This window comes from Oratosquilla oratoria, chromosome 41, assembly GCF_046742065.1.
Source record: "Oratosquilla oratoria isolate Oo_2021 chromosome 41, ASM4674206v1, whole genome shotgun sequence".
Taxonomy (NCBI): Eukaryota; Metazoa; Arthropoda; class Malacostraca; order Stomatopoda; family Squillidae; genus Oratosquilla; species Oratosquilla oratoria.
In genome coordinates this window covers 5,170,395-5,186,108 of record NC_134817.1, presented here as the reverse complement: position 1 = coordinate 5,186,108, position 15,714 = coordinate 5,170,395, and the positions used below count along the sequence as shown (strand labels likewise).

At 41.6% G+C, this 15,714-nt stretch overlaps 1 protein-coding gene across 1 annotated transcript in view; it reads left to right on the top strand.

Annotated features, from left to right (window-relative positions):
• Nucleotides 1–15,232, top strand: part of LOC143020906 (DNA-dependent protein kinase catalytic subunit-like) — a 98,861-nt gene extending 83,629 nt beyond the window's left edge. The window contains exons 47-50 of the mRNA XM_076177812.1: nucleotides 4,242–4,473; nucleotides 8,404–8,560; nucleotides 9,414–9,597; nucleotides 11,773–15,232. Coding sequence (XP_076033927.1) covers nucleotides 4,242–4,473; nucleotides 8,404–8,560; nucleotides 9,414–9,597; nucleotides 11,773–15,021 — 3,822 coding nt within the window. The 3' untranslated portion in view covers nucleotides 15,022–15,232. The remainder of the gene's footprint in view (nucleotides 1–4,241; nucleotides 4,474–8,403; nucleotides 8,561–9,413; nucleotides 9,598–11,772) is intronic.
• Nucleotides 15,233–15,714: the final 482 nt, after the last annotated feature.

Genomic DNA, 15,714 nt, shown 5'->3' with positions numbered 1-15,714 from the left:
AAAAGAAAGAAAAAAAAAGCATAATAGAGTCTAGGAATTTTCCAACCAGAACCCTAAGGTTTAGTTCTTTTAATGTGTGTGGATGTGGTACAGATAAAAGTAAAAGGGAAGAGATAGGCAGTATGTGAGAAGAAAGATGGATGTGTTGGCACTGAGTGAAACTAGGTTGAAAGGGAGAGGTATGTTTGAGTTTGAGAGTGTAGTTGGGAGGGTGTCCGGAGTGAAAAGAAGATGAGGGAGAGAAGGAGGTGGCTATACTAGTAAGTGAAGAGATAGGTGTGTGTTGGAGTGGAAGGAAGTTTCCTCAAGGTTAATGTGGATGAAGGTGAAACTGGGAAAGGAGATATGGGTTTTGGTAAACACATATAGGCCTGGTAGTGAGAAGATTATAGAGGAAAGGTAAGCTTTTTGGATAGATTTAAATGAGTGCATAGAAGGTTTAGTGAGAAATGTCAAAGAAGTATTATTGGGAGATCTCAGTGCTAGGGTAGATGAACCAATAGATGGAGTGGTTGGGAAATGTGGAGTTCTAGGAAAAAATCATAGTGGAGAGATGATGGAGATGTGTCTAGAGAGTTAATGATAGCAAATACAGTGTGTAGAAAGAAAGTCAAGTGTAAGTACACATGGGAGAGGGTGGTGGATGGGAGTGTGGTAGACAGGGCTTTAATGGATTATATAGTGGCAACCAGGAGAAGAGTAGGAAGAGTTTTGGATGTACATCTTCTATGGGGAGAGAGCCAGAGAATAGCAGATCATTTTTTGTTGAAAGGTAAGTTGAGAGTGGAGGAAAGATGGAGAAAGAAGAAAAGCAGAGAAGGGAGGGAGGGGGTTAGAGTATATTGCTTAAATGAGAAAGAAAAGGAGGAGTACATGAAGAGGCTGAGAAAGGAATGGGAAGGAGTGGAGGAGGAATGAGGAGGTTTCAAGGAGGGAGTCACAAGGTGTGCAAAGATGGTGTGTGGAACAAGGAGGACAGGAGGAAATAGAGGGAAGGGTAGTAAGTAGTGGGATGAGGAAGCAAAGAAGGTTGTAGAAGAGAAACAAGCTTTTACAGATTGGTTACAAAAGAAATGATGAGAAAAGCATATGAGAGGTACAAAGAAAAGAGAAGTAAAGCATGTGATAAAGGAGGCAAAGAGAAGAGCAGATGTGAAATGGGGAAGAGTATGACAGAAAATCTTGAAAGTAATAAAAAGATTTTTTTAAGAAAATTAAGAGAGTAAGAGGAGGTGAATCAAGAAGAGAAGAAAAGGTAAAAGGTGCAGATGGAGAGATGGTAATGGAAGAGATGACAGTAAGAAGATTGGCAGAGTATTTTAGGGAGTTGCTAAATTTGAAGGAGGATAGGGAGGGAAAGGTAGTTGCAGTGGGAAGCACTAAGAAAATGACAGTGATGAGTGAGGAAAATGGAGGAGAAATAAGGAAAGATAAGGTGAAAGTAGTTGTTAAAATGATAAGAGCAGGTAAGACATCTGAGTTGGATGGGTGTAATGAGGAGTGTCTAAAAAAAGTGAGGTACAGTGATGGTGGACTGGCTGGTGAGGTTGTTTAATGTTTGCCTTAAAGAGGGTTGAGTGTCAGAAGACTGGAGGAGTGCCTGTATAGTTCTGCTTGACAAAGGAAAAGGGGTCAAGAGTGAGTGTAGTAGTTTCAGAGGGATCAGTTTGTCGAGTATTTTTGATTGAGAGGATTAGGAAAGGAACAGAGGGAGTAATTGGTGAGGAACAGTGTAGATTTCGGACAGGTAGGGGTTGTGTGGATCAGATTTTAGTGGTAAGACAGATATGTGAGAAAGCTTTAGGAAAAGGTAAGGATGTTTATAGGACTTTTATGGATTTGGAAAAGGCCTATGAAGGCATTGTGGGAGGTATTGCAGATATATGGGATAGGAGCCAAGTTGTTAAAACCATTCAAGAGTTTTTAAGATGACCCGTCATCCAGGAGGTGCTAAGATGGGAGGGAGGGTGGAGGGGTGTGGAGTGTTTTCGGAGATGAAATGGGTGGGAATAATTTTATGCCTTTTCCTTTTTGGCTACCTCCCTAGTAAGGGGGAAAAAGCCTTGGTATATGTATGTATGTATGTAAGAGTTTTTATGAGAGTAGTAGAGCTTGTGTTAGAATTAGAAGTGGATAGAGTAAGTGGTTTGAAGTGAAGGTGGGACTTTGCCAGGGATGTGTCATATCGCCATGGCTGTTTAATTTATACATGGATGGGGTAGTGCAAGAGGTAAATGCAAGGATAATTGGCTGGGGATAGGAAATGGTTAAAGAAAATGGAGCCAGTTGTTGTTTGCTGATGACACTGCCCCTGTAGCAGGATCAGAGGAGGGACTAAGGAAGTTAATGACAGAGTTTAGGAAGTTGTGCTAAAGAAGGAAGCTGTAGATAAATGTGGGTAAAAGGTGATGAGATATACAAGGGGATATGGTGCCAAATTGGAAGTGAGTATTAAAGAAGAGAGACTGGAGGAATTGGATAGCTTCAGATACTTGGATGCAAATGTGGCAGGAAAGGGGGAATGGAAGTGGAGTTAGAATGTAGATTGAGAGAAACAAGTAAATGCCTTGGCGAATGAAAAAGTGTAATGAGAAATAGACATTTGGGAATAGATACTAGGAGGAGATTGTATAGAGTGATTGTGCTGACAGCACTGTATGGGGCAGTAACATGGAACATAAGAGAGGATGAGTTTCAATGAGTTTGAGATGGATTGCCTGAGAAGTATGGTAAGTGTTACTAGGCAGGATAGAGTGAGAAACGAGGAGGTGAGGAGGAGAGCAGGGGTGGAAAGGGAGTTGGGAGATAGGGTTGATGAAAGAGTATTGGGATGTTTTGGACACATGGAAAGAATAAGTGAAGAAAGACCAGTAAAAGGTGTGGAAAGCAGAGGTGGAAGGAGTGAACATGAGGGGTTGACCAAGAATGAGATGGATGTATGTGGTAAAAGGGGCATTAAGAAAGAGAGGAGTGTCTGTTGAGAAAGGAAAAGAGAAGATAGAATGAGGGAGTATGTGTGAATGATATTGTGACCCAGCCCAAAGGGGGATTGCCAATTAAGTGAAGCGGCCTTGCTGTGGATGTGGTGTGTCTTGCTACATTGCTTCTGATCCAAGGCAGTAGGTGAGATGCAGAGATGAGCCATCATCAATGAGGAGCCAAGAAAAGAGGGAGGGAGGGATGATGAATGAGAGTGGAGTATGTGGAGATGAAATGGATGGGAGTGGATTTATGCCTTTGACTTTGGCTACATCCCTTGTAAGGGGGAAGATGCCATTGGTATATGCATGTATGTTTTGTGTTAGTGTTTTTTTGTAATGCATGTATGTTTTATGTTAGTGTTTTTTGGAATGCATGTAGTTGTGGGATAGGTACAGCTCCAACTCTTTTTATATTGGAATGTATTGATGAACATACCCAACATTGGTCCCCAGACAAGAAGAACATCCCTTCATTTACTAACTTTATTCTTCTTATTCTTTTTCAACCTCTCTATCCTCCCGAACAGATTTTCCTTTTATATCTAGTGTTCTCTTCATCTTGTCCATCCACATCATTCTCAGTCTTTATCACAAGTTCCCTCTATACACTTCTGCTTTCCACACTCTGTTTTTCTTTGCTAGTTTTTCTTCACTTTCTTCCACCTGAATGTTTCCTTCACCTAGGTACACATTAAACAACCTTGCTTTCCATGCCCTGATGGCATAATCAGGACCATGCTGGTCTTGTATCCACTTAGTTGTGGGTTCAAGTTCCGCGTTCTTCTCCGATTCCCAGCAGTGATTTGTTACCTGCCGAAACAGCCAAGCACATAGGGCAAAGCTTACAGCTTTGGCCACAGCTACATGCCTCCAGGTGTAGGCTCCACACCACCCGCTAGTTATTTTACTAAAACTACTCCCTTTGTCAGACACTCCATGACACCCATCTTACCCAGGTGTCATACAGTTTTCATCTCCTTTGAAACTCTTTGCATCTCCTTATGTTCTTGAGCCCTGTCATTCTCACAATCCCATCACATTTCTCTAGCATCTCTTTATGCCACAATCCAACTCTTTCTCTGCTCTTCTACATTCAAAACTGAGTACATATATACATACATATACCAATGGCTTTTTTCCCCCTAACAAGGGTGATAGCCAAAAAACAAAGGCATAAAATCCACTCCCACCCAGTCCATCCCCACATACTCCACTTCCATTCATGAAGAAATCTCATGTGCAACTCCTGGCTTGTTCCAGCATGATACCACCATTGCCAAGCTCCTCATGACCAAGGTGTACCAGGGGCTGGTGGACAATGTGGACAGCCTCCTGGGTCGGTCACAGGTACAAGAATGGAAAGAACACTTAGCAGATAGTATCCGGAGCATTTTTTCTTCCAGTTACCAGTATCACCCACAACTTATTGGAGCCCTATTGCACATTGCCATGGAGAACAACATCTATATTGATCCTGAGAATATTTGTGAAGGTTTGTATACTTAATAATTTTGTATTATTAGTTGGATACCCACACAGAAAGAGTCATCATCAATGCATGAATAAGTACAAATATTACTACACTGATGTGAGTGACAAAGGGAGGAAATGTAATAGTGGATTGGCTAGTTTCATCACAATTTTCACCACATTCTTGGATCACATGTTGGTGATTGACAGCTATTTCCCTCCTGAAAGAGAGCTCAGAGCTCATATATGACCTATCTATGGGTAATGCTGTGACCTTACCCCTCCTCCAACTCCCCTCCCACAAGAGTTGGAGTAACAACTCGCAGTGCAGCAATACTGAAATTATTTCAGCCCTGGGCGGGAGGTATAATGTATGCCTAAGGGAGGGGGATGTGTCAGAGGACTGGAAGGCTTGTATAATTCCATTTTACAAAGGAAAAGGGTTAAATATGAAGTAGTTTTAGAACATGCATATACAGACGCTCCTCAACTTATATTTTAGTTACGCTCTGAACGGCCAAATGTAACATGAAAATGAACGTAAGTTGTTACTGTACGTTCCAGTAATGTGTGACTGTTCATACTGTACTATACATCCATAAATTCTAATACTGTATCTTATAAAACACCCCTAAATCATTAATTATAAACATAACATTGTAAAATGATAACATTAATTTCAAATAAATTAAATTGAAATAGCATAAAGTGAGATGGTGGAGGAGAAGGAGGAGGGGGAGGAGGCAAGGCATGTTCAGTCTGTCGTTTGTGCCATGTAAACAATAGACGCAGCGTCATGCGTAAGTATTGTTTGAACATCTCGTACTGCGGAGAGCGCACTAAACTCAAAAATTAACTTGAATTTTTTTTCCTACAATTTTTTTTTTACAGTCAGTTCAAACGTAAAATGAATGAACGTAAGTAGAGGAGCGTCTGTATGCATATTTGTATGTATATAATATACATTTATTTTCCCAATTTTACTTCTCTCAACCCAGGCAGTGATTTATAGAGGTTTTCAGGACCCAGGTATTACATACATACATACATATACCAAGGCTTTTTCCCCCTTCCAAGGGAGGTAGCCAAAAAGGGAAAGGCATAAAAACACTCCCACCCATTTCATCCCTAAATACACTCCACACCCCTCCCACCCTTCCTCTCATCTTAGCACCTCCTGGATGACGGGTCATCCCTGCACCTTGCCCACCGCCCTGGGTCAGAAACAGTGTCGCAAGACACAGTACATCCACAGCAAGGCCGCTTCATTTAATCGGCGACCCCCCCTCTCCGTCCCCCTTTGCATCTAAGGCGAGGACGGGGAGAAATCCCTTCGGGCTGCATCAAAAATTTACTCACACACACTACCCCACCCCCCACCCCCCCGCCCATTCCTCCTCATGCAGTCACAACATCATCCATATACAACCATTCTCCACTCACCTCTGTCTTCTGTCCTCTCCCTTCCTTCCTCAACAGACATTCCCCTCTTCCCCAAAGCCCCCTTCACCCCATCCATCCACCTCATCCTAGGACGTCCCCTCATGTTCACTCCCTCCACATCTGCCTTCCATACCTCTTTTACTAGTCTTTCTTCACTCATTCTTTCCATGTGTCCAAACCATCCTAATATTCTTTCATCAACCCTATCTCCAAGCTCCTTTTTCACCCCTGTTCTCCTCCTCACCTCCTCATTTCTCACTCTATCCAGCCTAGTAACCCCCACCATACTTCTCAGACACCTCATCTCAAACACATTCAAACTCCTTCTCTCTTCTTCTCTTATGTTCCACGTTTCTGCCCCATACAGTGCTGTTGGCACAATCACTCCTTCATACAGTCTCCTCTTCGCATCCATTCCCAAATGTCTATTCCTCATTACACTCTTTAAACCACCAAGGCATTTACTCGCTTCTCTCAATCTAAATTCTACCTCCACCTTCACTCCACCTTTTCCTGCTACATTTGCACCCAAGTATCTAAAACTATCCACTTCCTCCAGTCGCTCTCCCTTAATGTTCACTTCCAGTCTACTGCCACTTTCACCCCTTGTACATCTCATCACCTTACTTTTACCCACATTTATCTTTAGCTTTCTTCTATCACATACTCTCCCAAACTCTGCCACCAACTTCCTCAATCCCTCCTCTGACCCTGCCACAAGCGCAGTGTCGTCCGCAAACAACAGCTGGCTCACCTCCCACTTTTCTCCATTTTCTTTAACCATCTCCAATCCCTGACTCACTACCCTAGCATTCACCTCTCGCACCACCCCATCCATGTATAAGTTGAACAGCCAGGGCGACATAACGCATCCTTGACGAAGTCCCACCTTTACTTCAAACCACTCACTCTCTCCATTTCTAATCCTAACACATGCTCTACTACTCTCATAAAAACTCTTGACAGCTCCCAAAAGCTTTCCTCCTATCCCATAAATCTGCATAACCTCCCACAGTGCCTTTCTGTCTACCCTATCATAAGCCTTTTCCAGATCCATGAAAGCCCAAAAAACATCCTTCCCCTTTCCTATAGCTTTCTCACATATCTGTCTTACCACAAAGATCTGATCTACACAACCTCTACCCGTCCTAAATCCACACTGTTCCTCACCAATTACTCCTTCTGTTCCTCTCCTAATCCTCTCAATTAAGATCCTCCCATAAGCCTTCCCTACTACACTCAACAGGCTAATCCCTCTGAAACTACTACATTCACACTTGTCCCCTTTTCCCTTGTAAAGAGGAACTATACAGGCACTACTCCAGTCCTCCGGTACTCTACCCTCTCTCCAGCAAACATTAAATAACCTCACCAACCAGTCTACCATCACTGAACCTCCCTTTTTCAGACATTCTGCATGACATCCATCCAGACCAGGTGCCTTACCTGCTTTCATCATCTTTACAACTGCCTTCACCTCATCCTTCCTTATTTCTCCTCCATTCTCCTCACTCATCACTCTCATTTTCTTCGCATTTCCCACTGCAGCTATCTTTCCTTCCCTATCCTCCTTCACATTCAGCAACTCCCTAAAATATTCTGCCCATCTTCCCCTCACTGCCATCTCTTCCATTATCAACTCTCCATCTGTACCTTTTACCTTTTCTTCCCTACTTGATTCGCCTCCTCTTCCTCTCTTAATTTCTTTCCAAAACATGTTTTTATTACTTTCAAAATTTTCTGTCATACTCCTACCCCATTTCACATCTGCTCTCCTCTTTGCCTCCTTTACCTTTTGCTTTACTTCTCTTTTCTTTTCTTTGTACCTCTCATATGACTCCCCTGTCCTCTTTTGTAACCAATCTGTGAATGCTCGCTTCTTCTCTTCTACAGCCTTCTTTGTTTCCTCATCCCACCATTCACTACCCTTTCTTCTATTTCCCCCTGTCCTTCTTGTTCCACACACCATCCTTGCACACTTTAAGACTCCCTCCTTGAACCATACCCATTCCTCCTCCACACCCATCCTATATTACCTAGTTGTAATATATGGGAAGGGAGCTATGCTTGTGGTGACCCGTCTTTGTGTCTCTCCATATCAAGTTTTATTTTAAAATCTTGTATAGTGTTTGCACATACTGTTTCGTTGTCTAATTTGTTCCATGTATATTCACTTAAGTTCCACAGCAGGTTCCCAATACTTCATTTACATGAAGACCCTCCCTCCACATCCCCTCATACGAAAGTAGAGAAAATGAGGAGGGGTCCTGTTGTGGATGTGCTGTGTCTTGCTACATTGCTTCTGACCCAGGTAATGGGTGGGGGACATGGATGACCTGTCATCCTTGAGGAGCTAAAAGATAAAAGTGAAACTAATGGGAGTGGGATGGGTGGGGTGGGTGAATGCCTTGGCTGGCTACCTTTCTTATAAGGGGGAAGAAGCACTTTGGTATAGATAGATACATGAATTAGCTATGAGAAATGTTAAACTTGCTGGTGTTCCATGCAGCCTGCATTGCTAGTCAGACAGAACCGCTGGGGATACTTGCCCTTGAGCAGCAGCTTCTGCAGGATGAGGAACACTCAACGAATGTGAGAAAGAAACCAAGGTTGGACAGTTCAAGTGTTCTTCCAAGACCCACTTTGGCCTGGATCAACATGGCAGAGTAAGATTTTAAGTATTTGGCATCTTATATGTTACTGTTATGATTCTTCTTCATAATTGAATATTAGTGTTTATATATATATATATATATATATATATATATATACACACACTTTTTTTTTTTTTTTTTTTTTTTTTTTCTTCAATACAGTGTCATAGTTACTCCATTTGGTGAGGGCTGCCAGCCTATCTTTAATTACCTTTTCACTCTTACAAAAGAGACCCATCTGTGTGGTTACCTCATCTTCCCTCTGAAGGGACCCAAGCTATCCCAGCAGACCATGTCTGAAAGGAAAAGTTGCTCCTGTCATTGCTGCTGCTTGGCAACGTTGAATTAAGAAATTGGGAATGAAATAATGAATATTGTCACTTTTAAGTCACTTTGGAAAAGCACCGCCCCACAGTGGCTGGCAATGATCTTTGGGCCTTCCCATAAATCTCTGGAAAGATGTGTTGAGTCTGTGAAAAGAGAGAAGCTGTCACCATTTGTCATCTCACTTACGTGAGAAGATGAAGGAAATTAAGTCATAGTTGATAGAGATTTTGAGCACCATTTGGAGACCTTCAGATGGAGATGAGGCAACATTTGATTGATTGACTTATTGATTGATCAGGTGAAACTTGTACATAGCAGGTGGGTTGGCAGCCTCCTACTCTTGGAAGGAAATACATACATACATACCAAAGGCTTTTTTCCCCCTTATAAGGGATGTAGCCAAAAAAAAAGCCTTTGGTATATATTTGTATGTATTTCCTTCCAAGAGGAATACCAGTGCCAGAAATACACACATTTTATAACAATATTTTCCTTAAAATTGATCATTTTCTAATAAGCCTACTTTGGTCTGGTATAGACTTTACAAAAGTGTAGGTATGTGGGATGCTGTGACTGGAATTGTGAACCAGATGGTAGGTCAACATCAGGAGACCAAAAAAGCATTGCAATATGAAATCATTAATCAACATAGAGCAGCTTTTGACCTGTACAGAGAGGCACTACGAACCATTGACTGGGAAGACCCCCCATCATCTGCTGAGGTGTGTGATACTTTTGTTTTAGATAGATTATGTGGCTACATGCCCTACCCCAAGAAAATTGATTGTATGCTGAGTTTTTTTTTTTCCTGTTTTGTTATGTGATTGTATTTAGTTTAGAAATTGATTGAACTGAAAGTGTTGATTTAAGACCAATTAATCAATTAATCTATTGCCCCAGGTCTCCCTTGCATAAGATTGTGGCTTCCAAGTAACTGGCAAGAGTCTGGATGGGACCATAAGTCACTTAGGGAAGATATACTGTTTTTATCCGGGGATTGTTAGTGTAGGGCATAGTATGATGTGTTCTGTCTTCTGTGTGGTGGTACCATCTAGGGCAGTTTGAATCTGTGGCCAAGCCTATTCTGGGTTGGTGCTGTCTTAACCACTTTGGTACAGTGATGCCTACTGAGGTGTCATGAGGCACGAGTGGGTACATGAGGATGTTGGCATCTTGATTATATTTTTTTGTAGTTGTACATGAGTTACCCCTGGATTCTGTGAACTGGTTTAATCATGTTTTCTGTGTTTAGTATTACTCAGAGTAAAAGAGGACAAGTAATATAGCAGTGATTTTGTATTTTATAATGCGAGTAGTGTCATGCAGTGTACATACAGCAGCCAATGTTGTGTGTGAGAATTTGACTCGTACTGAAGTGGTGCTGGATGGTTTCCTGGTTCTTTTCTGGTGTGGGATTTTTTTTCTTTTCTTTTCTCTTCTCTTTTCTTCTCTCTTTCTCTTTCTTTCTATGGGGCTTATGTTTTGGGGTTGTTGTTAGAGTAATGAGTTTGGAAGTCTTTATTGAAGTATTGTTTAGTAATCTGAGTGTGTTTTTCTGTTTGGATATTTTGTGTGATATGCCCTGCTGATTTGCCTTTCAGGTGGCAGGGTGTCTGTTATCAACACTCCCAAACCTTTCTCCTCTCCTGCTTTTGTAATGGATTTGCTTCCCAAAGAATAGTTCAAAGAGGGTTGTTTGCAGCTATTGTCAATATCCAATACTTTGGATATTGTGGTATTGAAATTCTTGGCTCCATGCAAATATAATGTTTAATCTTTTTGCAGTAATCTACAGTCCTCCTCATTTTCCACTCTTCTTATGATTTTTCACAATCTGTAAGCATGTTGCCATAGCTTTCTGTATCTTCCATCATGTTAATACATTATAGGTGCTAGCACTGAACCATGTGGAACTCCACTGATCGCTGTTCTCCAGCCTGATCATGACAGCTTATCCTCCTGTACCTTCCCTTCAAAAAATCTTTCATCCATTCAAGTAGTTTACTTTTTAGTCCTCCAATATGTGTGTATTTACTTAATTAATTAACCCAGGTGTAGCATGCAGGAAAGGAGTAGTGCTTGTTGGGTTTTGTCTCTGACTCTCCAATCTATCATATTGTGTGAGAGAGAGAGAGAGAGAGAGCTTGGGTTGTGTAATGGGATGAACGTGTGAAATGAGACAGCTAGGAGAGGAACAAAGGGGGAGCAATTGAAGAAAAGCCATGTGGGTTTGGAGAGGAAGAGGATGCACAGATCAAGTGTTCTGTGAAGACAAATATGTGAGAAGCATTTAGCAACATATAAGGATGTTTTTTGTTTTTTCATGGACTTGGGGAAGGTATCATCTAGCTCTTAAGACATTGCCAAGACAGAATAGGCCTGGCTATAGATTCAAAATGCCTTAGAGGGGGTTTACACGGTCTAACGGTTCGTTGAACGCAGTTCGACAGACACGTGCTTAAAGTGACGTGTGAACAGGGTATTTGGTTGTCGAACACGTTGGTTAAACCCCAAATACCCTGTTCTCACATCACTTTAAACATGTGTCTGTCGAACTATGTTCAACGAACCGTTAGACCATATAAACCCCCTCTTAGATGCAACCATCACACTGAACACCTCAATCTACACTGCCCTGTACTAACTATCCCTAAACAACTACACAATATTTCTTCTGCAAGTAACCCACTTACTTGGGAGCCATGAGTCTCTTGCAAGAGATACCTAGTGGATTGATGTAAAAGAATTAAAACAGGTAAGGAAATGAACAAATAGATTTATTTGACAGACATTACTGCATAATGTGTAAGTGTATATCCAACTGAATCTTAAAATCCTGAGTGATACCACATGGCACCATTTCATAAAAATGACAAGTTTTATTTTCTCCTACCTAGGAACGAGTATGGGTGGAGTCGTACTGCACGTGTGCAGAAACTCTGGGTCAGTGGACAGAGCTTGAAAAGTACATTGAGGACCAGTTCCTGATGGATGAATCAACAGGAAGTAAGAACCTTGATGCAGTGTGGGACCTTCCACGACCTGCACCCATATTGACATCCCTGATTCACTCCAAATTGATGAACATATTGGAAGGTTCTCCTAGCGATGGGGGTCTCTGTAGTTTTGTTGATAGTTCCATGCAATCTTCAAGGAAAGCCACACTTTTGGAGAGTAATTTTGGTGCCCAGTTAGCTGTTCTGGCTTTGTACCAGGAGAAATCTGAGTGGGCAAAGACATTGCAGGATAAGGCAGTTCAAACCTGTCTTTCCTCTCTTGGTCAATACACTTGCCTCACCCCAAAACCTTTAGTTGCTTCAATACGTTCTGTTCAGCTCTTGATGGAGCTGCAGGATTATTTGTATATGAACAAACAAAGTGGGACCAAGCAATGCAGGGGAATTTTGCAACAGTGGAAGAAACACCAACCCCACAAGGAGGACCCTTCTTTATTGGTGCAGTGCATTGCATCATACAGGACACTCTATCTGGACCTGTTGACCAAAGAGCTGAAAGATGAAGATGAGCAATTATTAGAACTGATAGACAAAGTACAGCTCCAAACTCTTATGAATGTTGTACATAATGCCTTGGGTCATGGCAATTTTCTCATGGCAGGCCGATACCTAAAGCGTATTCACAGAAAAGTTCAGCACGATTGTGAAAACAGTGCAAAGTTTTACTTCTTGATGACAAGATATAACATTGTGAAAAATCGGCAGACTCCAGGTAGTGGAATCAAATATTTGGTGGAGGCCTGGGCAAAATGTCTTGGTAATGTGAGTGACATGAAGGTGGTGAATGAACCACATGTTGAGATGGAATACTTACAATTGGAAAGCATGATATGCAAGGAAATTTGTCATGTGCTTAAGCAAGTACCAATAACTGAGATAGAAGGTAAACATCTGGATACCCTTCACAGCAGGTTTAAAGATGTGCAGAAAGAGGACTCAAACTCTTGGATGGAGAGCCTTCTTGCCTGTAGCTTATCATACCTTATTCAAGCCGTGAATCTAGAAAAGTCAAAGCAAGAGGCAGCAGCCAGTAGCATTGCACATGAAAAGCATTACAAGAACCAAGTGGCACTGGCTAATTTCTGTGAAGAGGTGTTGGCTGATAACAGTTGGAAAGAAAACATAGATGTTCTGAAATACCAGCAGCACTTAATATCATCAATTTTGTCTGCCATGGCCCAAGGTTCACAGGAAGCTCACCACAGATTTCCAAGATTACTCAACTTGCTTGATGATAACCAAGGATTGACTGAAACGTTCATGGCTGAAGCAGCCAGGATCCCTGTTTGGATGTTTGTCTTGTGGATCAGTCACATCCTCATTTATTTTGATAAGAACCCAGGGCCAGCAGTGCATAGTATTGTGATTGAACTGGCCAAAGTGTACCCACAGGCATTGGTCTATCCCTTTAATATTAGTCAGCAGCAGTTTAATTTTGCTACAGCCAATGGAAAATTGACAAGGGCTGTATGTGAGAAGGTCCGTAATATTCTTGCACAAAATCATTTAGTGCATGACTTTGCTGCTGCCATGTTTCTTGTTTCTGTGCCCTTTGTAGCTGTAAAGCAATACTGTGTAGGTCTCAGGGATCTTAAAGATAAGAAGGAACTGGTGGAGAGAGTAAAACATTTAGAAGAAGAATATGTTAAAGTGGGTATAAGCAATGGGTCTTTGATGGAGAAGGGAAGTGCGTATCAGAAAGCAGGTATAGTATTCAAGAAATCCTTGAACAAACACTTTGGTGAAGGTTTAAAGAAGATTGGTTCTATGAGTGTAAATGAAATTAAGAAGAAGTTAAAAGATTGGTTACAGGAACTAGAAAATTCCTCAGATCTTAAAAAAAACCCTGGTAACCTCAAGGAACTTTCACCATGGTTAGCAAACTTTCAGTCTGCTAATTTTGATGATGAGATGGAAATACCTGGTCAGTATAGTGGCTACACCAAACCTCTGCCAGAGTATCATGTCAGACTTACTGGATTTGGGGAGAGTGTGAGAGTCATGCATTCCCTGCGGAAACCAATGCAACTTGTCCTAAGAGGAGATGATGAGAAGGAACACAGATTTCTCGCCAAATGGGGTGAGGATCTGAGAACTGATCAGCGTTTTGAGCAGATATTTTCAATGATGAATGATTTGTTCAGGTCCTCAGTACTCTGTTCACAGGGAAGTAGTGTGAGCCCAAAGTTAGAAACTTTCAAAGTCATTCCACTATCTCTCAAGGTAGGATTACTGGAATGGGTTGAATCCACCATACCACTACGTGAGCTCATTCTCAGTACAGAAGAGAGCAAGAAAAAATATAATGAAGCACTTCGGATTTATTCCAAGGCAGAAAATTGGGAACCTAAGCACCGAACAAAGGTGAAAGTGGTCAGTGTATATGAGAGATGTGTCAGTGAAATGGAGTGGGATGCACTTAAGAAGAGCCTTCTTGCAATAGCCAGTGGGAGCGAGGGATTCTTCTACCTCAGAAGTGGATTTTTGTCAAGTTATGCAACACTCTGTGCTTCACATTGGATGTTAGGTATTGGGGATCGGCACTTGTCCAATTGTTTGGTGAGCTCCAAGACTGGACGTGCTATTGGTATTGACTTTGGTCACCATTTTGAATCTGCTACTCAGTTCCTGAGAGTTCCTGAATTGATTCCCTTCAGGCTTACTCCACAGATTGTCAACATCATGAAGCCCTTAGGCATTGCAGGAATCTTGAGAGAAACTATGGTGCGAGTGATTGGGACAATACGAGAGAGTCATTTTGCTCTTTTTGCTGCAGTTGAGGCCTTTGTAAAGGAACCTACTAAAGATTGGTTGGAGTGGGTTAAGAGAGAAGCTGGGGAAACAACAGATAAAAATATAGAATTGTTTTCACAAAAGCGACTGGAGATGTTGCAGGACAAGTTGCAGGGAGCCAATGCTTGGTACATCACAAAACAAGCTCTTTCGCTTTCACATCATGGGACATTAAAGTTCTTGCAGGAGGCTCTAGCTGGTGAAGGCGAAAACTTACGATCAGAACTTAAAAAGACCCAACTGACAGTCCATGAGCAAGTTGATGCCCTTATTGATCTTGCCATGGACCCTAATATTTTAGGACGCACTTACATTGGTTGGGATCCCTTTGTATAATAAAAGGCAGGTTATGTTCAGTTACAGGAAGGATATATAAATTTCCTGTAGATAACTCTTCAGTCATAACATTTAATGAAATTCAACTATAGTTCACATTCTTTTATTTATTTTCACTATGCACCCATTTTCTTGCAATTAAATTTATTTTCAATAATTGGATTTGGATGTAACTTGCAGTGATACATGTATTAAACATATTGCAGTAATATTTGGGATTTTTTTTGTATTATCCTTTTAACATGTCCTCTCACACCCCCTCTCATTCTCTTCCTTCCCCTTTCCCTCCCTCCCTCCCTCCTCTTCCTTATTCATTCACTCTGCTTCTTCTTTCCCCATTCATCCCTCTTATTCCCCCACTCCTTCCTTATTTTCTGTTTTACTCATTTGTTCACTATGTAATTATTGGCATTCTGCATTGCAAAACTAGTGCTTCAACTATTTGTGTAAGACATACTATTAGTGTATGGTTTCACCACAGGCCCGTAGTCAGAACATATGACTTGGGGGGGGGGAGGCGCTTCCTGCATGGTATGGGGGCTGAATGTAATATTTGGGGGATGCTAAACATAATGAAAGTGACTAGTCTTGTTTATCACTTATGGAAACAGTAACACAGCATTGTTGTGACACCACTGCTGAACCATCAGACACTGATTGTGATCATCAGTCAGAGTTAACTGTGCATTAAAC